Genomic DNA, 19,333 nt, shown 5'->3' with positions numbered 1-19,333 from the left:
CCTGTGGCCCCGCCCCTGGCTCCTCCAGTGGATCTGCCCCCACCCAGTGGCTCCTCCTGTGGTCCCACCCACACAACTCATTTGGCTGCCTATCCCCAGGAGCACACATGACCTGGTGGCCATGGACGGCTGGCTGTATGCTGTGGGCGGCAACGATGGCAGCTCCAGCCTCAACTCCATCGAGAAGTACCACCCAAGGACCAACAAGTGGGTAGCTGCCTCCTGCATGTTCACACGGCGCAGCAGTGTGGGCGTGGCAGTGCTGGAGCTGCTCAACTTTCCGCCACCGTCCTCGCCCACGCTGTCTGTGTCTTCCACCAGCCTCTGACACACAGCACCGACCACAGAGAGGCCCCGCTGCCTCCCACATGCCTTAAGCCCCTCGGGTCGACCCCAGCACCTCCCTCACCTCAGCCATGTGTCAGGGGCTGGACGTGGCCCCACCAGAGACGTCCTGCACCGTCTCTCCACGTCTCTGTTCACTCCTTGTTCCTCTATGTGTGTGCTGTTTATTTATTTACTCACCTATTTATTAATTCATTATGTATTGATGGATGAGCACCGCTGCAGTTACCAATTCATATGTTTACTCTCAAAGCGTGGGCACTTGTGTGCACAGGGGACCAAGTTGCCCTGCGAGTGTGCTCCACCCAGTTCCTTGTTCCAGGCAGTGAGGGGTGATAGGGTGGCCACTCGCTGCAGGGAGGTCAGTGGCCCGATGGTACTCTATAGACCCAGGGTCAGGAGCAGCATAATAACCAGAGCTGGTGGAACCAGAGCAGGGCAGGGATTTTTAAGCAGGTGCAGACAGGTCGCCTGAACTTTGCACACTGTCCTTACCTGGCCCAGCCAGGGCGGTCCCCAGGAAGGGCACGAAGCAGGCTCCCTTCCTGCATCCCGTGTCTGCAGTGTGCTGTCTTTTCTGGATCTCACATGGGGCTGGGGCACGTGCACTCAGACCCTACTCAGCAATATGAGCCATCTTGAACAATAAACATGTTTTTTGGGCTCCCTGAGCCAGAGACTAAGCGTCCATCTCTGGCCCCTTTTAGCTCTTCTGCCTTGTGGAGGTGCAGCACAGCCTGGGGTCCTGTCTGGGCTCCAGTGTGAGGTTCTGTGGACAAGTGTGCAGCATGGCTGAAAGGGAGCATTAGTGCCTGGGGACGGCAAGGTGGCACTTTGGCAGGGGGAGGTAGGGGAGGTGGGCTACTAACCTGGTCCTGAGAATTCCCTGTGACATTCCAGGTTTGGGGGTTGGGATCACTTGTGGAGGATAAGGCCCTCCACGCTGCCATTACTGTCTGGGCACCTGGGAAATGTGTGACCTTCTTGCATTTAGTTAAGTCTTGGGGACAATGACTTATGGTTGGAGTGAGGGTTGGCCCCAGGCTTCTGGCTTCCCCCTTCCCCATGGTGGCAAACTCCTGCTTCTGTGGCTGAGGGTGAGCACACTCTTGACAGCTCCTAGTGACTCAGACCAATTGAGATAAGCATAAAAACCGGATATGTGCTCAGGTTGGGGGGTGGGCAACTAGAAGGGAAGGTCACTGGATTCCTAGGCTTTAGTGCCCAGTCACCCCCAACCTGAACACAGGCAGGCGTGGTGCCCACAGAGCAGGCGCTACTGATCCTCCTGGGAGGCTGGAAGCTCTTGTCCCCATCTGAGGAGATGCCCTTTTCCTCTGCCCCAGAGCTGTGGAGAAGAGCCCAGCCCGGGTCGATGGGGAGGCTGGGCTCAGGTGGAGCCCAGCCCCTCCCAGAAAGGCTCCTCCCCCCACCCCTGAGTAGGCGCGAAGCAGTCCCACAGCCCCGCCCACTCACGGGAGGCGGGGGCAGGAGGATCCCGACCCAGGGACCCAGACCTGTCTACCGGCTCGGTCCAAGCCAGCCGCCGCTCGGACCAATGGGGAACAGCCACTGCGTCCCTCAGACCCCCAGGAGGCTGCGGGCCTCCTTCTCCAGGAAACCCTCGCTGAAGGGAAATAGGTGAGAGGGGCGGCCTCAGCCACCCGGGAACACGGTCTCCCTCGACCCGACCGAAGGCCGAGCCCCAAACCCCCTTTCACTTGTCCCCAGAGAGGACACCTCGAGGAAGCTGGCGGGCCTGTTCGGCTCCGAGGCTGGCCCCGACGGGGACGCCGCGGCAGACAAGATCTTCTACTACATCCCTGGGACGGTGAGCCGAGGGCGTGTCCCGCCGGCGCGGCAGCTGCCCGCGGTGTTGAGGCATTGAGCGCCCGGCCGGTGTGGCGAGGCCCCCATCTGTCGCCAGGCCTGGGGTCTGAGTGCAGCTCTGCGCTCTCTTCTGTGTCGTATGCCAGCGTGTGCGTCGCAGTTTTGCACAGCTAAGGGTCATCCCAGTCAGCTCAGGGGATTTAGATCCAAAGGGAGGTGAGGAAGCGGACACTGCCCCGCCCTGGGAAGCTCATCCGCCGAAAGTCTGGCCCAGAACGAAACCCAGACTGGGACCGAGTCAGTGGTGAGCCGTGCGCCTGGCCTTTGGGCGGGGCCTCTGAAGCTTCTCAGGGGTAGGCGGCGCCAGCTTAGATCTCCAGCTCACCGGTCGCATCTATGCTGCAGTTCTTTGGGTGATGTCGCTTGAGAAAGTAAAGGGTTTCAGGCGACAGAGAGCCAGCTGGTCACCTACTGCAGGCCTTAGTTTCTCCTTCAGGGTCTCGCAGGAAAGTGCTCCCAGATATCCACTGCCCACTGCAATCCTACCTATGCTGGTGCCTCCTGCCCCAGCACGGAAACGAAGTGACCACGAAGCACTTGTTAGGCTACTTCTCCTGAAGGAACTGAGGGTGCCCTGTGGGACGGTGGACTGGCTGAGTAGAGGAGCCCTAGCCTCTTTCCCCAACAGCTGGCACTGGTTGGGGCAGAACCTAGACTGAAGCTCCCTCCTGTGGGACCATGCCCGCGGATCTTCTGCTGGAAGTGGGGGCGCGGACTCTGGGCCAGGACTGAAGCAGCTGGCATGGGCTCCCAGAGCCTACCTTTCTCGCTGTCCCACCAGGCTGGGACCCCGTGTCCTCCCCTGTCCCCTGTCTAAGGTCTCAGGGCTCTTGCGGTCAGCTGCTGGCTTCAGAAACTATGCTGCCTCAGAGAAGGGGCTACATCTCAGACCCTGACTCTCTCTGTTCAGCCCAGGATAGGCAGTGTGACCCTGGAGGGAGTCCCATGAGGCATGGTGTCCCTAGTGGTCCTCCCTTGGAAAAGGGTCAAGACCCCTTGAGCCTTGGGAGATAGGGGCCAGGGAGGGCCCTGGCCAGGCTTCCATCCCTACTGCAGTTCCTAGCTGTCCTTCCCGGGCCCCAAGGCTGACCTAGGCCACAGGACCAGTGGCCTAGCCCTTACGGATTCATGGCCTATTTTTTCGAGAGTGTCATCTGGAATCATTTCCCACACTGGGTGTGGGTGCAGAAGGCCCCACCCAGAGGCAGAGAAGCCGGGGGAACTGTGATCTGTCTGTTCACATTCCTAGGCTTGCCCAAGGGGCAGCTTGGCTTGGCCAGGACACAGCAGCCCTGCAGGTGACCCAAATGTGACCCCCAACAGAATTTGCCCCTAGGCTAGTAGGTCACAGTCCTCTCCAGGCCCTTAGCACCTGACTCCTATCTGACCCTGGCTCTGATATCAAAGCCCCCATTCGTAGAGAACGAACTCCCTGCCAGGACTACCTAAGTGCTGTGTAGACATTGGCCCTTCTTCCTTCCCTTCAGCGTAATGCATTGACCCCCCCCCCCGCCCCCAGCACGTTCCAGGCCCTGGAGACTCAGCAGTGGCAGATAGACAGGAGGACTAAGTAGAAATAGAGTAAGTCAACTGTGGTCAGGCAGCTAACTAGAACAGGAAAGGCTGGAATTTTAGAAGAGTGTGCAGCCAGGGAGAAGGTAAGAGCTGAGCAAAGGCCTGAAGGTTGTGACGTGGAGAGTCAGTGCTGAGTGGCCCCAGCCAAGGGAACAGCCCGATTCAGACATGTGCCTGATTTGAGAGAAAGAGAGGGAGGAAGAGTGGAGGGGCAGGTCGCAGAGAACCCTTAGTCATTGCCGTTTTTGTGTGAGAGACTGAGGCCCATGCTCGGTATGCTAGGGCAACTAGCACTTGAGCACCCAGAACTCATGTTGGTATCCAAGCAGGCTGCAGTGGGAATATTTACACCAAGGAAATTGGTGGGTATGACAGATCAGGGCTTGGGTTTTTGCTTTTTTTGTGTGTGTCTGTTTTTGCTTATAGAATCAGGTATTAAACATTTACCAGTTTATTGGTAAAAGGCAGGGTTTTATGCACTATCTCACCCAGACACCCAAAAAACTCCTTTGAAAAGTCTGGGGAGATTGAACAAACAAAACAGAGCTGCAGAACCAGGAGGTGGTGAAGATCAGGGTTGACTCCACAGAGTCCCAACTTCTCTGTCACTGCTAGACCAGGTAGCATGGACTGGGGAGCTGTGTTGTGTGCATGTTGTGTATTCTGCCACCATTCCATGTATTCAGGCTGTGTGCATCTGCCTATGTGTGTTGTGTGGCCTGGCATGGACAGGTCAGGCCTATATGGGTGGCTGAGTAATGGGTTGGGGTTGCTGGCCCTATCTGGCCACTCCCCAAGCCCTACTCCCCTAGGACTTTCCAGGCCTGGAGAATCAGCCGGAGAACTTGGAGCAGCCCATCCTGAGTGTGTTCAAGAAGGGGCGGCGGAAGGTGCCCGTGAGGAACCTGGGCAAGGTGGTACACTATGCCAAGGTCCAGCTGCGGTTCCAGCACAGCCAGGTGGGGGCTGGGGGGCATGCTCAGGGACCCATACCCCACCCTCCTGTCTGCCCCAGTCCCTCAGATGGGCATCTGCTCTCCCCAGGATACCAGTGACTGCTACCTGGAGCTGTTCCCTTCCCACCTCTACTTCCAGGCTCACAGTTCTGCAGGACTCACATTCCAGGTAAGGGGCCTGGGCAAGGGTGGGGGAAAGGCCCCTGAGAGTTCCTGCAGCTGCTACTACCTGTTCTCTGGCAGGGGCTGTTGCCGCTGGTGGAGTTGAGCATCTGCCCCCTCGAGGAGACTGGAGAGCATGGCTTCCAGATCACAGGTATGTGGAGGACACTGGCCTCCCAGAAGGGTGCCTCCCAGCCAGGGCCATGGATCAATCTGCACAGATCCCTTGGAGAGGGGCCTGTGCTTGGACTCTGGGGCTCCAAGCTTGGGCCCACCTCAGCCCACACTGCTCCTCCACCCCCAGGCCCACTGCCCGCCCCACTCCTCGTTCTCTGCCCCAGTGAAGATGAGCTCCGCTGCTGGCTCTACCACTTGGAAAAGCAGATGGCCCTTGTCGGGGGGCTGCGGCGCTGCCACTCTGTGCCCCCGCAGGTCAGTGTCAGGAACCTGCAAGCCCCTCCCCCCTCTTTCCCTGCCAGCCTACCCTGATGGCCTCCTCCACAGGGCCCCTCAGGGGATGAGCTCCCCTGGTCCCTGCAGCACCGTCTGACCTGGCTGCGGAGGGCATCTGGGCGTGAATCTGTGGGCAGTGCCATCTGTGCCTCAAGGGTCAAGCTGCAGCACCTGCCTTCACAGGTGGAGGGGATGTGGGGAGGGGATAGGGGAGGTGGGGCAGCCCCTGGTGCCCAGCCCTACCCACGCTGTCTTTTGACCCCTTGCAGGAGCAGTGGGATCGGCTCCTGGTCCTGTACCCAACATCCCTGGCCATCTTCTCTGAGGAACCAGATGGGATTGCCTTTAAGGTGGGCCCTCCCCAGGGTGGACCTGCCCAGGGAGGCATGCTGTGTGGAGTGGGGGCGGCAACTCGGGGAGAACCTGTATATCCAGGCCTGTTGGGACAGAGCACAGGGCTCCACCCATCTGGCTCACTGCCCGGTCAGTCTGATCTCAGCTCTGAGGTGAAAGAGTTCCTCCCTGCAGCACCTTCCTCATCCTGAAGGGCCCTCAGCCACCAGCCAGATCATCGCCCTTGGGCAGGTGGCATGAGGTGGGACCACTCCTGGGAGTCATTGGTATGTGCTCCTGCTGCCTGATGGGCGTGTGCATACATGCCAGTGAGCATGTCACTGGTGTATACTTAGGAGACACGCAGGGGCTTCCCTGCCTGGGGGTCAGTCCCCATCTGCTATGTGAGTTGGTGAGCAGACCTGGGTGATGATGTCCCCAGGAGAGACTTTAGCTGCCCTACTTCCTCAGGGAACTGGCCTTGGTGCTGGACTGTCTGGGTGCCCAGCCCAGCTCTGGAAGACTGGGGGATGGGGCCAGGCAGGGGCTGGAGCTGCTCCCAGGAAGGCATAGGCCTCACTCACTGCCCACAGGGGGAGCTGCCGCTCACTGCCGTCCACATCAACCTGGAAGAGAAGCAGACCCGCTCATTCCTGATCTCAGGTCCGTTCTGACCCAGACTCTGCCCCTGCCTTGGGGCCAGGGGGAACGGGAGTGAGCCTGGTGGACAGCCCAGCTCTTGATGGGGACTCTGTGGGGTACACCTGTGCTGCCAGGCCCCACCTCATGGAGTCTGTGTACAGGCCGACTCATCCATACCATCCGGGTGGTGTGTGCCAGTCATGAAGATCACCGCCACTGGCTGCTCTGCCTCCAGACGATTTCCAGACAGGATGGGGACCCCCTGCTGCTCAACCCTGAGAGCTTCCCAGGCCTGCAGGGGCCCACACAGGTGAGGGGCAGCAGAAGTACCTTGGCTCAGGCCCTGGGGATAGAGGGGTGGGTCCAGACATGGGTGGGTGGGGAGAGGGATTGGCCACCCAGCTCATCCCCTGACTGCCCAGGTCACAGGTGGTGTCCGAGGCTCACTTTCCTCTGATGGCCGGACCAGCTGGGATTCAGGGTGCCCAGCGCCCCCCTCCAACCGCACCAGCCACTCCCTCCCTGAGTCCTCAGTGCTGTCCCCTGCAGGCTGCCCTGCTCCTGCCCAGCCTGCACCTGTGAGTACCTGGGGGAATGGCTGAGGAAGAGGGTAGGAGGCAGGAGGCTTCTGTGTGCCTGGGAGACTGGTTCCCACGCCTCGTCAACCTGAGCCTGGACCCTGGTTCCTGGGTTGGGGGCACTTAGACTGGAGGGAGTGCCATGGGGCCTCAGAGAATTGAGTGGGAAGGGCCAAGAGAACTTTCTGGAAGGTTTTGGTCCCCCACAGGGCCAGCCCGATTCTGAATCTGACTGGGCCAGCATCGGCCCACGGAGAGCAGATCTGAGGCGCAGCAGCCGGTCCAGGGGCCAGGTCCGAGGGGAGCTGCCTGGTCCTGCCGTACCACCACACATGCATCTGGACCTGACCAAGGTGGCCCAGCCCTGCGGGGTGGCTTTCCCTCCTGCCCTGCCTCCCTGGCCTGGTCTCTCAGCCTGGCTGGGCCTGCAGCTCCCAAGGCCTTGCATGCAGATAGAGGTTCTGCTACTTCTAACTCAAGGACTGTCTCTTCCACACCTTCGTTCAGGTGGGCAGGCTGGGCCTGGGGTGTGGCCCAGAGGCCCCAGAGCAGCCCCCGGAGGCACCACACTCCCCGCTGTATGCTGATCCCTACACCCCACCTGCCACTTCCCATCGCAGGATCGCAGGCATCAGGGGCCTGGATGAGGTCAGTTGCCTGCTGGTGACAGGGCTGAATGTGCCACAGCCTGCAGTCAGGGAGATGCCAAAACCTGAGGTTTGCTCAGGCTATGATGGGAGGCTCAGGGGGGTGCCTGGGGCAGGAATCCCTGTGCTCCCTGGTGGCCCTCACCCAGGGCCTCACGTTACCCACATTCTCCTGGCAGTTCCTCAGTGCAGTACGAAGCTCACCTGGACCAGAGCCTTCCAGCCCATTCCCCTTGGTCCCTGTGTCTGTGCCTGTCTCTGATCCCTGCTCTGGACTCTCCAGCTCTCCTGGCCCCCCAGCTCCCCATTTGGTCTCCAAGAAAGGAGCCCTGCAGTCCCGAGCTTCTCGGAGACACCGGGGTTCCATCAAGGACCGGGGTCCACAGCCCCCGGATTCCCCTCAGCTTGTGAGTAGCAGCCCCCACTGTGGGAGGAGGAGCGAGGAGGCCCAGTCCCTGGGCCCAAGGGTGCTGGGCAGACCTAGAACTTCGAGGGAGCAGGAGAGAGAGAAATAGGAGAATGTGGGGCCAGCAGGACCAGGAGACAATGATGGCAGGGTCGTGGCAGGTTCTAGGCTGATCTTTATGCTCCCTTCCCGGGGATCTGCCCTGCTCTCAGACTTGTGGTTTGGGGTTCCCAGGTCTCCCCTGCCAGGGAAGTGTCACCTAGCCCTCTGCCACCTCCCTCAGGTGAGTGGGGTTCCTGCCTCCCTGGGGGTAAGTACGAACCAGGATGTAGCTTCCTGCAGGCTGATGGGTCTCTGCCCTCCCTACCAGATGGTGACAAGACTTCGTCTTCCTCCCACCAGAAATGGCCACGGCTCAGAAGGCTGGAGGCAGAGGGGGGGCTCATCCAGTGGATCTGATGGCCCCTGGCCAGGGCTACTTGTCAGAACCACATTTGTCCAGTTCTGACCCTGGAGAGGGATCTGCAGTCACCTAATCTTTTGACCCATGTCAAATCCCCAGCGTGGGTCTGACCCCAGCAAGTCCAAGGAGTGTCCAGGACCTGAGGGCAGATGGGTAGCAGCTGGAATAGCTAAGAATAGGTGCCTCATCCCTGGGGACACCCTGGCTGTGTGGCTGACCACAGCCCAGCAAGGGTCTTCAGGGAGGTGCTGAACATCTGCAGATGCCATCTGCAGCTCTGCCCTCAGGGAGGGAACTTAACCTGGAAGTTGGGGGCCACATGGATGTGCAGGACAGAGGGCTAAGTCAGGTTGGCAGAGTCTGAGTGTGTGAGGTTGGAGCATGAGGTTCCTAGGTCTCAAGGTGTGAACCAGCACAGGCAGAGGCATGAAGGTGTCCCTCAAAGTGGGCAGGGGTGGGGGTCAGTGCTTGGGTGTATGGATGGGGCTAGTCAGACACTGATGCCATAAACAAGGAAGAGAGAGGAGATTTTATTGGTGCTGTCTACCTGTGTCCTCCACCAAGGAACCAGGAATCTCCCAGCATCCTGAAGACCCTGTGCACACTGCCCTGGGCAGACCCCCTGCCACTGCTCTGCCACCTCCGGCCCCACTCACCTTCCCACCCCATCTCTGACTCTCCCAGCCTTGCCCTCCACAGCAGCTGACCCATGGGAGCAGGGACAAGTCCAAGCCAAGTCCTCATGGGTGAGGCCACCGGGTTCTGCCTGAATCCTCATCCAGGTCTCCTCAGAGGAGCCAAGGTCCTGCCCCATAGACTCCCCACCACAGGGGCTGCAGCAACCACTGGAGGTGTCTGGGTATCTGCCCAGGTCTACCCACCACCACTACCTTGACCACGTCCTTTGGGGCTCAGGGTTCAAGAGGCTCTTGTGAGCAGGGCAGATGCCCCAGAACATGCCCCTAGCTCCTATGGCCCCTAGCATCCCTGTCCTGACCCCACCCAAACCCAGCACTGCCTTGCCCCTCTCTGCCACTCCTAATTCCAGTATCTTCTCCTGCCACTTCCCCCCAACCTATAACCAGATGAAACACAATGCCCAGTTAAGTTAGATTTCAGATCATCAACAATAATTTCTTAGTGTAAATTTATCCCAAATATTGCATGTCTGAAATTCAAATTTAACTGGATGCCCTGTGCTTTTCATTTGCTAATTCAATACCCTATTAACTAGTTCCCTGCTCAGTCCCTACCCACCCAGATTTCCAAATTTCCTTCCTCCAAGGGGAGGGGAGCGGCCTCAGCCCCTGGCTGGGCCTCAGGTGGAGTCCCAGGGAGCCAGCCCCACAGACACTGGCTCCCTCCTGGACGCCCTGGAAGACAGGGGTCAGAGGGCAAGGAGGAGGGCAGCACCTCCTGGCACCATGCTTGTCTCCTGTCCTGCGTCTTCGTGGTCCAGGTCTGGCTGCTAGGAGGTGGGACTTGGGCTGCGGCTACAGCTGCGGCTGGGACTGCGCCCTCGCCTCACACGCCTGCGGAAGTAGCGGATGGCAGAGATGGTGCCAATGTTGGCCAGCAAGACTGAAAGAGAAGCACAAGGTCTCCTGGTGCCGGCTCCTGCCAGTCATCCCCTTCTGGCCACATGACTCAGTCCTCAGAGGGCAGGACAAGGCCAGCGGGACAGAGCAATGGGGTGGAAGCCGGTCAGCAGGGGAGAAGCAGAGTTGGGGAGAAACCTGTGCCTCCAGCGCACACCTCCTCCCTGGGTGCACACCTCCTCCCTAGGGGCCCAGGTGAGGCTGAACAAGGAAGCCCCTCCTTCTGACTCCTAGGCACAAGCTCCCTCTGCCCCCAGAGCCCCACACCTGTTTTCCAAGCGTCCGGGGTATGTAGATCTGACGTTCTCACAGCCCAGGTGGCAAAAGCCACAAACACCAGACACATGTCATTCTGACTGAAGGGAGAGGAGGCCAGGGGACTGCAGAGCTCCCCTAGGAGAGAGAAGTACACCAGAGCTTGACTGCTGCACCCCGAGACGCGCCTGCCAGGACACGTCCACCCTGACACATGTGCCCTGAACACATCTGCCCTGGGCACGCCTGCCAGGACATGTCCACCCTGGGACATGTGTACCCTAGACCCACCAGTCCTAAGAATCACCTGTGCTGCCATCACCTGCCTCACCAAGGCCCAAGTAAGAGCACCCCCGGCACCTATCCTGCTAGAGGCGATTTAGAGACGGGCTTTCCCGGCATTTGGGCCTGGACTCAGGTCAAACCCCTGAATGGCCATGGTGCCTGGCCTCAGCCGCCCCATGTGGACTATGTCCTGGGATTCCTGGAGCTTGCCCTTACCTCCCAACAGGTTCCCAAGGCCTCCCCCACCCAGAGGCTGATGACCCAAGATCATGCTCCATCCCCACCCCCATAGCCCTTCTGGCTGGGCTCCCTGGACAGTGTGTTCCCAGACCTGGATGGACTTAGGGCCTAAGCAGAACGTACCTGCCCGCCTGACTGCCAGGCTGAGTCGTTCCACTGTGGCTGGGCTGGGCTCAGGCGAGATCCTGGGCCCCGCTTCCCTGGGGTGCTCTGAGGCCCGCAGCTGGAGAAGGGATGGCAGCACACCCCCAAACCCATCCTCCTCAAGGAAGTGTTCGTAGGCCTCAGGGATAGAAATGGGCACCAGGTCACCAGGGGGTGCCACTGGCACAGCCTCGACCCTCGGGGGCGGGGCTGCAGCTGGAGAACAGCACCCCTGATGCTGGGGCAGCTGGCCCTGGAAATCCCGGAAGAAGAACTCGCATGTGTCCGGCCACTGGACTTCGCCTAGGGCCTGGCTGGCTCCCTCCTCTGCCACACTTTCGTCCTCCTCCTCAATGGTGTCACAGAAGAAGAACTCATAGGCCTCGGGGAGGGTCACTGCAAAGCTGCTGCCCAGCCCAGGCCTCACTGAGGCAGAAGGGGCAGGGGGCGGCAGGTGCTTGAGGATCCGCGGCTGCGGGGGCCGGGGCCCGACTGCCACAGCGTTCCAGGCTGCAGACCCCTCATGGCCCCCCATTGCCATTCTGAGGGCTGAGGGCCGGGGTGTGACTGGTGAGGGTGGGCCCTCGGCCCCTGCTGACCTTGGCTTCTCCTCCAGTCTGGGCACTGCCGTAGAAAATCGTACCTTCTTCCTCTTGGGAGCCTGCATGGGGCCCTGCAGGGGCTCGCCCTCAGGGGGTCCTGGGGTCCCTTCAGAGGGCTGCTCTCTGGGCTTCTCTTGGGGTCCCCCAGGAGGAACAATCACCTCTGTCCCCACAGTGTCAGAGCCTGCTTGCGGGACAGGGGCCCAGGAGGGCTCAGCAGCACTGGCTCTGGGGGCAGGTGTGGATACAGGTGCTTCAGACTCAGCCTTGGAAACAGAGTGCGGCAGAGCTGTGCACGGCAGGGCCACAGAGACAAGAGTAGAGGAATCCACCGCTGCTGCATGCAGGTCCACACACACTCTTGGTGTGCAGACAGGCGTAGATCCAATCTGGACACGCTGAGGCTCAGAGGCAGATGTAGACATGGCCGTGTCAGGTTGAGGCTTAGAGGCAGGTGTAGGTAAAGCCTCATCGGGCTGGAGTTTGGAGACAGGTGTAGACAAATCCATGTTGGGTAGACTTTCAGAGGGAGATGTAGATGAAGCCATGTTGGGTTGAGGCTTGCATGCAGGTGTAGACAAAGTCACATCAGAGTGAGGTTTAGAGGCAGGCACAGACAAAGCCACATTGGGTTGAGACTCAGAGGCAGGCATAGACAGACCCACGTTGGGTGGAGGCTCAGAGGCAGGTGTAGATGAAGCCATGTCAGACTGAGGTTTGGAGGCAGGTGCAGAGAAAGCCACATCAGGTTGAGGCTCAGAGTCAAGCATACACACATTCATGTTGGGTTGAATCTTGCAAGCAGGTATAGACAGACCCATGTCAATTTGAGGCTTGGAGGCAGGTGTAGACAGAGCCACATCTGGCTTAGCCAGGGAGACATTTGGATGAGTTTCCTGAACAGATATGGATACCGTGTGTAGCTCAGCTCTAGGAGTTATTCTGATCTGGTCTGTACCTTGCTCAGTGACAGGCACAGGTGTACACAGACCCCAGCCTGGCCCTGGACTGGCAGCATGCTCAGGGGGACGAACACTCAGCTCCGGAGCACCTGCAGAGTCTGTCTCCAGTGTGTCCTGCTGGGCTCCTGCTGTCAGCTTTGCTGCCCCGGCCACAAACCCCTTGCCCCTGGACCCAGCCAGGCCAGTGCCCTCCTCAGGCCTGGTCTCAGTGGGCAGCAGGGAGCCCAGATGGGCAACAGCAGGGCCTGGGGCTCCTGAGCGCCCTCCCCCCTTTGCACCCACAGTACGTCTCTTCTTGCGCCCAGGGCTCCGTGCTGGGGCTCCAGGGCTGTCGGGGGGTTTCTGGGAGGTGGGGCTGAAGCCAGGAGACTCAGGACTCCGAGGGGGCTCACCAGGGGGGCTGGGGGCCGGGCTCTGCAGGAGCCTCTGCATCTCCTCTCTGGAAGCTGCTGACCGTGGGAGGACTGAGCACTGACCGGGAGGGGCAGCACCTGAGCCAAGGGACAGAAGAGCTTCTGACTGTGCGGACGTGCCGGCTGCCTGCTGACCAGGTCCCAGAGCCAGGACAGGCTCACCCTGAGACCTTCTGACCAGCTGTCCTGTGGCCACGGCGTCCTCCTCTTCACAGCTCTGACAGTCCCTCCTCCTGGGAGCAAGCTGCCCAGTAAGAAGGGGTGGGGGCCCAGGGGGGCTGCTGCCACTGCTGTCCCCTTGGTCAATGTCACTGGACAAGAGCTCATCTCCAGAGGCTAGGCCAGCCTGCAGGAGACCACACTCATCAGCAGTGGCAGAGAACTCAGCCCAGTCCTGGTCACTGAGCTGGACGCTGTACTGGAAGTTGTCCATCATGGGTCAACAGAGGTGCTGGAGAGGCAGCAGAGCGTGGGGCCGGGTGGAGTCTTTACAGGCCCAGGCTCTGGGCACCAACCTGCTCACCTGCTACCACCCCCCCCCAGGGGTGCCCCCATCTCCCTGGTACACCATCTCCACCCTGAAAGAAAGCAAAACCCTTTCTTCTGAATGAAAAAAATCCTCGGCTCCCACTTGCCTTGTCTCCTAATCATCTCTAAATGGTAACTTTATCACACCACACTGTCACCGTCCTGCAATCAAACAGGACCCTGGACTAGCGGGTAAACCAGCTTTCATGGCATTTGCCTTCCCACCCCCCCAGCAGCCCTGGGCCTCTCTGACCTCCTGACTGCCTCTGCTCCCTTAGAGCAGACTGCACCAGGACAACCCGCCAGGGATCAGGGCCCCTGGAGATGGTCAGCCCTGGGCGGTCCCAGCATGCTCTAGTTGGCAGCAGGTCATAGACTGGAGGCTGCAGTGTCCAGGAGGTGACCAGCCTGGGGCAATGACCTTCACCAGCTTTGGCTGGGACCAGATTCCTCTGAGCTCACCAAGGTCAGAGCTGGTTCAGGGGTCAGCAGGAAAAGCTTGGGCTGGATGTTACAGAGCAGAGCTGAGTCCCTGACCCCTAATGGCCCCCTCACGTTATCCTCAGGATCTGCACCCCTGGCTGAGTTCACCTGAGCTGGTGAGAGCCAGCCTCTGCCTCCATGGGGGCTGCTCCTTAGGCTCTTGGTGAGACACTGCCTGACCCAGAGGAAAGGAGGTCACTGGCTGGGACAGTCCTGAGCCAGAGCTGTCTGGAGACCAGAGTACGGTGGCTTTCTGCCCACTGACTCGAGCCCTCCTCTCTGGCCTGGGGGCTGTCTGCTAATGGGAGCCTTGGACAGGAGTGTGGGGCTGATCACATCCTACCTGGTCTAGGCAGCCAGCCGGGCAGTGGAACTGGGAGTTCACACAGCCCGTTCCAGGGCAGCATGGTGCTATGCTCTCCCTGCAGGCTCCACCCCTACTGCCCAAAATACCTCGTCCCTGTGCACACATGACCCGTGCCACTCAGGGCTCAGGCCACAAATAGATGGCATTTGAGGAGCCTTCAGTTACGTGATGGACGTCGTCCTGGTGCAGATCCAGGCCCAGAGTTGGTGCCAGCCAAGGTCACAGCAGACTCTGGCCAGAGAATGCTGACCAGCGACCAGCCCTGCACAGGCCTCCCGTTCCCAGGCAGGAGGCTGCCTGCACCTCCATCTTGCCACGAGCCTCAGGCCCTTGTGTACCCTGCCCCCAGAGTGTCTCCCGCCCAGCTTTTCAGATGAACCCTCACCCACCCAGGGCAGGACTGTGCCTCCCTGGCCTACCTCCTGGGATCACAGTCTCCCCCGAGGCATTGCTGAACCTGATGGTGGACTGGAGAGCAGGTGGGGGCATTCTTTGCTCTCTGTGGAGGCCTCCCATAATGGGCCTCAGAGAAGGTCTGGGAGGGCTGGAGGTACAAAGTGGTTTCATTCCTGACTCAACTCTTGTGGACAGACCCAGGATGGGGTGGCCTTTTCCTCAGGAAGAGTCTGGCAGGGCGATACAGAATCTTTGCAAGCCCCTGAACACTTCTCTGAAACTCATCCATTCTGAGAGGGGAATCAGGATGACCCTTATTCCTGAAGGTTATGAGGCACAGAGAGGGTGAGTGATGTGCACACAGCCACAAAGTCAGTGGCAGAGTTGGGTCACATGACCCTGTCCTTAACCCTGCTTCAGCTGCAGAGCGGGGGCACCCTCCAGGTGCTCTAGGGCAGGATTGGTGGCCATTCTCAGACAGGCCCCGAGTCAGAGGACAAGAGGAAAAGCAGAGGAGTCAGACAACATGCGTCTGAACAGACAGGGAGCAAGCTCATTCACAAGCAGCATGTTCTAGGAGATGGAGCAGGAGTAGAGGGCCCAGAGGGGCCCAAGGCCTCGATGAGCCAAGAGGCTGCAGGGTCCGGAGGAAGCTGATGGCAGGCCAGGTGGAGGTTGGCTCTTTGATCTGAGTGTGTGCGCCTGCAGGAGGTGCTGGGAAGTGGGTGGCAAGGCAGACCTCTGCAGAAGGGTGTGGCACTGAACAGGCACACCTGGGTGGGCAGCCCACCTGCTTTTATCCCTAATGTAGTGCTGTACCCTTGCACTGACAGGAGTGCCTTGGGGTTACAATCTATGCAACTTGCTACTTTTGACATTGGGGTAGTCGAGGAGGGCTGTGGTTAAAAATGGCTACAATTGGGTCTCTACATCCCAGTTGAAACTAAATACTATATTCCGAAAATGGACCTCAAACTTTCTGCCTCTCACCAGCTGCCTGGGGCAGGCCAGCCCAGCCTGGCTGGAGCTGTGAGAGGAGCCCTACCCCACTGAGCTTCGAATCTGCTCCCCAACTCCAGGCTGCTCCTGGTTCAGGAGGCAGCCATGCCACAAGGGGCTGCAGTGGAGCACCCAGCGAGGCTGGCCACATGCACATCTGCCGCGTGGCTGTCTGCCTGTGGGTGAGGCGTCCCGGCTGGCGGCTGTGCAGCCATGACTGCCGTGAACATTCTGGACCTTTTTCAGGAGCCCTGGGTGAGCTGTAGAAGGTTCTGCCCAGGGAGTCCCCAAGCAGTGTGCCGACACATCCCCCAATCACAGGGCAGCGGCTCTGTGGCCTCCTTGGGCCATCTGTCTCTGCAACGCCATCAAGTGACTGTGAGGGTCAAACTTCTTCACTGCTGCTGTGCGGACGTGCTTCTGTGGTGCGCCCATACCACTCTGTGCCTGTGTGGGCTTGCAGTGTCTTCTGTTCCACCTTCTTTGTGCTGGGTGCTGGGATGGAAGCCAGGGCCGGCAATGTGGGGCACACATCATTGAGCCACATCCTCAGCCCAATTAAGCATGACTTTTGATGAACAGAAGTTTTTAATTTAACATAGTACTTTTGCCAACAATTGTTGCTCAGTACTTTTTCATTGTTTTTTTTCTTTAAGTAATATCTTTATTTCATTTTTTTTTTGATGGTTTAGCATCCACTTTACTGTGCTTACTTATTTGTGTAATGAACAAGCAACACATACCACATCTTTCCAACATTCAAGGTAATGCAATAATAACATAAAAGGCTCCAAATAAAATAACTGGAAATTGCATTCAATACTGCTTTAATTAGATATAACTGCTATAGTAAAACAAATAACATTATACAGTATTTTTTCAATGAGTTTCTGTTTGAAAACTGAACAACAGAAATCAATCTCAAGATTTGAATCATGGCAAAACTGGCAGTTCTTTGAAATCTGGGAAATGCATCAGCATAACCACAGACACAGTCTATCCCTCACCTGGAAAAAAGCCATTTATTAATTTGGGGGAATAAGACTGAACATTCACTAATACAAACTCGTTGAAGTCTAAAGCCACCTGGAAAATTGCCCCAAGGAATGAATAGATTTCATGGTACTGGTGGCAAGTAAGAAATAAATAAAACTTTGCATTGGGCTGACCAATTGCATATTTTATAACCACTTTGAATAAAAAAATGTGAAATGCTTCATTGTGTTTTCTCAGAAACGAATCCAAAGATCACAGAATCCTGCACAATTTAAAGACACAAAGTGGATGCTGAGCGACTAGAGGTCACTCCAGGTGTGGAATTTTAGAAAGTTAGTCCTTGGAGTAAATGGCACCGTGGCTCTGGCAGCAGATACAAAGGAATGATGCTCTGGAGAGGAGGTAGGGACACTCTGTGATCAGCCAGTGGGTAGATGAGGGTCCCAGCTGGATGTGGGATCTTTAATTTTATGGTTAATCTTCCACTGCTCATGCCTCTGTCTTCATAAATGGTAATTTCAATAACTTGAAGTCCTCTCTCAATAGGGTCTGTCAGGAGGAGACCTTGGGGAGCATCTATCTTCTCATTCTGTTCTTGAATAGACTTGGAGACTTTCTTCAGAACCTTCTCATAATGAGTTTCCATACATAAGAAAACGGTATATGCTGTTAAACAAGCCAAACAGCCTTCGAGATACGATGGGCCCCCAAGCTTCTGGGCTTCTGCATAAAGGTTATTTAGAGTTCGAACTGTCTCTTCCAACTGCTGCCTATCAATCCGGTTCTCCAGCTCCGCGGGGAACTGGGTCTGGAAGGGCAGCGCGTACCACTGCTGCAGTCTCGGTGAAGGAATACCTTCCCGGACGCCGGCGCCTGCTGCGGCCTCGCGGGAGGACAGGACCGGCCGCGCTGCGAGTTCGGGGGGGGGGGGAGGGGGCACTATGGGTCAGATCCCCGGCCTGGACCCGGGACTCTGGCCCNCCCTTGGGACCCACCCACCACCCAAAGAAACCCAAGGCCTCCCCTCTCCGCTCCCCTTCACCCAGGCTGTCGCAGCGGGCTTTCAGCTACCGCCCCTGCCCAGGCCCCGCGCCCCCCACATCCCGGTTCCCCGGGAATCACCAACCCGCCTCTCCTGCCCTCCAGCTGCTGTCCTATTTCATTTTTTTAACATGGTGCTGAGGCTTGAACCTAGTGCCTCCCGTGTGCTAGGCCAGCGCTCTACCACTGAGCTACAACCCCAGCTCCACTTCATTTTTTAAAGAACTCTTTGCCTGCCCCCAAACCACAAGAATATTCTTGCTTTTACACAAATCTTCATCGCTTTATCTTCCACACTTGGATCTGCAGCTGCCTGGCACTGGTTTTCCTGGGTCATGGCATACTGTTTCATGCCCATATGGCCCTGGGGCCCAGTACCACGTCCTGCCGGGCAGGGCAGTGGCATTTGGTCACGTCTCAGAGGCACCACGTGTGTGTGAAGGAGCACACAACCAAGTCCCACGCGGCCCACAGGGAGATGAAAAGACTGCAGGGATCTTGGATCTTGGGGCAGGAGATGGCAGGATCTATCACAGGCTTTTAGATAACTACCCCACGTCCCTTGGAGAGGGAACACAGAGCCCCAGGGAGGCAGGAGGCCCTCCAAGCTGGGGAGGCGAGCTGTGGGCAGGGCTGGAGGAGAGAGGGTTAGCAGGTCTGATGAGGACAAACCTCATGGGTCAGGTGGAGCTGACCGAGCCTTCAGAAGAAAGCCCTTCCTTCATTCCCCTGCCCTGTGAACCTTCCTGGTGGTGGCCTGCCTCAACACAGGGAGGAAGAATAGGCCACGTTCATGACTCAGCTCTACTGTGGAGCCTCCATTACTGGCAGAGACAAGCACCTGGTCAGTGGGCCAAGTGACTGGGTGAAGAAGAGATGGCCAGACCTATCCAAGCAGCTGAGTTCCCTACTACACAGGAGGGAGTGGGTCAAGGAAGAGTGCTGTACCCCTGAATACCACTAGAGGACATCAGGACTCCTCAGCGAAAAAGACAACCTTAAAGCCACTCTGCCTGGGGTCCCTTGGTCCTGACCCCTGCCATCCAGATAGGAGAGGGATAAGATGGAGGTTCCAGGGGGATTGCCAAGCCCTTTCCTAAAACCATGTGGTCCCTTTCAAGCCCTTGATCTTGAGACAGCTCTTAAAAGCAAGAGCTAACTTTCAATGAGTAATTAATGCATTCCATGCTGTCTTAAATGCTCATTAAAGCTGGGCATAGTGGTGCGTGTCTGTAACCCAAGTGACTGGGGAGGCTGAGGCAGAAGGATCTCCAGTTCAAAGCCAGCCTCAGCAACTTAGGCCCTAGCTATACCCTGTCTCAAAATTTAAAAAATAAAAATAAATAAATTAAAAGAGGTTGGGGATGTGCCTCAGTGGTTAAGAACACTTAGGTTCAATCCCTGGCACTAAATAAATAAATAAATAAATAAGCTTGGGAAAGGGTGGGCTTCTTCCTGTTGTTTTGAAATAGTTTTACTGAGGCATAATCATGCATAATAAACTGTAAATATTTAAAGTGTACTATGTGCTAGGCTTTGACATATGAATATACTCAGAAATCATTGCCATAATC

General features: G+C 57.8%; 3 protein-coding genes and 1 pseudogene across 11 annotated transcripts in view; 2 read left to right on the top strand and 2 right to left on the bottom strand.

Annotated features, from left to right (window-relative positions):
- Window positions 1–1,016, top strand: part of Klhl17 (kelch like family member 17) — a 6,195-nt gene extending 5,179 nt beyond the window's left edge. The window contains exon 10 of the mRNA XM_048783575.1: window positions 8–1,016. Coding sequence (XP_048639532.1) covers window positions 8–328 — 321 coding nt within the window. The 3' untranslated portion in view covers window positions 329–1,016. The remainder of the gene's footprint in view (window positions 1–7) is intronic.
- Window positions 1,017–1,654: 638 nt separating this feature from the next.
- On the top strand, window positions 1,655–8,801 carry Plekhn1 (pleckstrin homology domain containing N1). 7 transcript variants are annotated; one of them, XM_048783874.1, is made up of 15 exons: window positions 1,655–1,986; window positions 2,077–2,176; window positions 4,623–4,769; window positions 4,855–4,935; window positions 5,010–5,082; window positions 5,233–5,360; window positions 5,433–5,564; window positions 5,651–5,731; window positions 6,308–6,377; window positions 6,518–6,666; window positions 6,786–6,934; window positions 7,442–7,582; window positions 7,761–7,988; window positions 8,222–8,270; window positions 8,358–8,801. In XM_048783874.1, exons 1-15 carry the CDS (start codon window positions 1,670–1,672, stop codon window positions 8,493–8,495), a joined length of 1,983 nt encoding a protein of 660 aa, XP_048639831.1. In that variant the 5' UTR covers window positions 1,655–1,669; the 3' UTR covers window positions 8,496–8,801. The 7 variants fall into 7 exon arrangements, with proteins under 7 accessions (XP_048639831.1, XP_015357051.2, XP_015357050.2 ...); XM_015501565.2 differs by adding an exon at window positions 7,144–7,287 and having other exon boundaries at window positions 6,779–6,934; window positions 8,222–8,801; XM_015501564.2 differs by adding an exon at window positions 7,144–7,287 and having other exon boundaries at window positions 5,010–5,360; window positions 6,779–6,934.
- A 157-nt stretch (window positions 8,802–8,958) lies between these two features.
- On the bottom strand, window positions 8,959–17,073 carry Perm1 (PPARGC1 and ESRR induced regulator, muscle 1). Of its 3 annotated transcripts, none has more exons than XM_015501561.2 (3): window positions 10,952–17,073; window positions 10,316–10,441; window positions 8,959–10,031 (listed from the first exon to the last, which is right to left on the bottom strand). In XM_015501561.2, exons 1-3 carry the CDS (start codon window positions 13,383–13,385, stop codon window positions 9,919–9,921), a joined length of 2,673 nt encoding a protein of 890 aa, XP_015357047.1. In that variant the 5' UTR covers window positions 13,386–17,073; the 3' UTR covers window positions 8,959–9,918. The 3 variants fall into 3 exon arrangements, with proteins under 3 accessions (XP_015357047.1, XP_048639826.1, XP_015357046.1); XM_048783869.1 differs by having other exon boundaries at window positions 8,959–10,441; window positions 10,952–13,027; window positions 14,304–17,073; XM_015501560.2 differs by having other exon boundaries at window positions 8,959–10,441.
- LOC107155462 lies at window positions 17,073–18,111 on the bottom strand (annotated as a pseudogene).
- Between the last annotated feature and the right edge of the window lie 1,222 nt (window positions 18,112–19,333).

Source organism: Marmota marmota, unplaced genomic scaffold (genome assembly GCF_001458135.2).
Source record: "Marmota marmota marmota unplaced genomic scaffold, marMar, whole genome shotgun sequence".
Lineage (NCBI taxonomy): Eukaryota > Metazoa > Chordata > Mammalia > Rodentia > Sciuridae > Marmota > Marmota marmota.
This window is presented reverse-complemented; position numbering and strand designations above follow the sequence as displayed.

Coding starts and splice junctions, on each gene's coding strand:
- Plekhn1 (XM_015501563.2), top strand. CDS start 1,670: ATGCCCTTTTCCTCTGCCCCAGAGCTGTGGAGAAGAGCCCAGCCCGGG. Junction 4,936..5,009: donor CTGCAGGACTCACATTCCAG/GTAAGGGGCCTG, acceptor GTTCTCTGGCAG/GGGCTGTTGCCGCTGGTGGA. Junction 7,288..7,441: donor TGCATCTGGACCTGACCAAG/GTGGCCCAGCCC, acceptor ACCTTCGTTCAG/GTGGGCAGGCTGGGCCTGGG.
- Perm1 (XM_015501560.2), bottom strand. CDS start 13,385: ATGATGGACAACTTCCAGTACAGCGTCCAGCTCAGTGACCAGGACTGG. Junction 10,442..10,951: donor CCTGGCAGTCAGGCGGGCAG/GTACGTTCTGCT, acceptor TCTCTCTCCTAG/GGGAGCTCTGCAGTCCCCTG.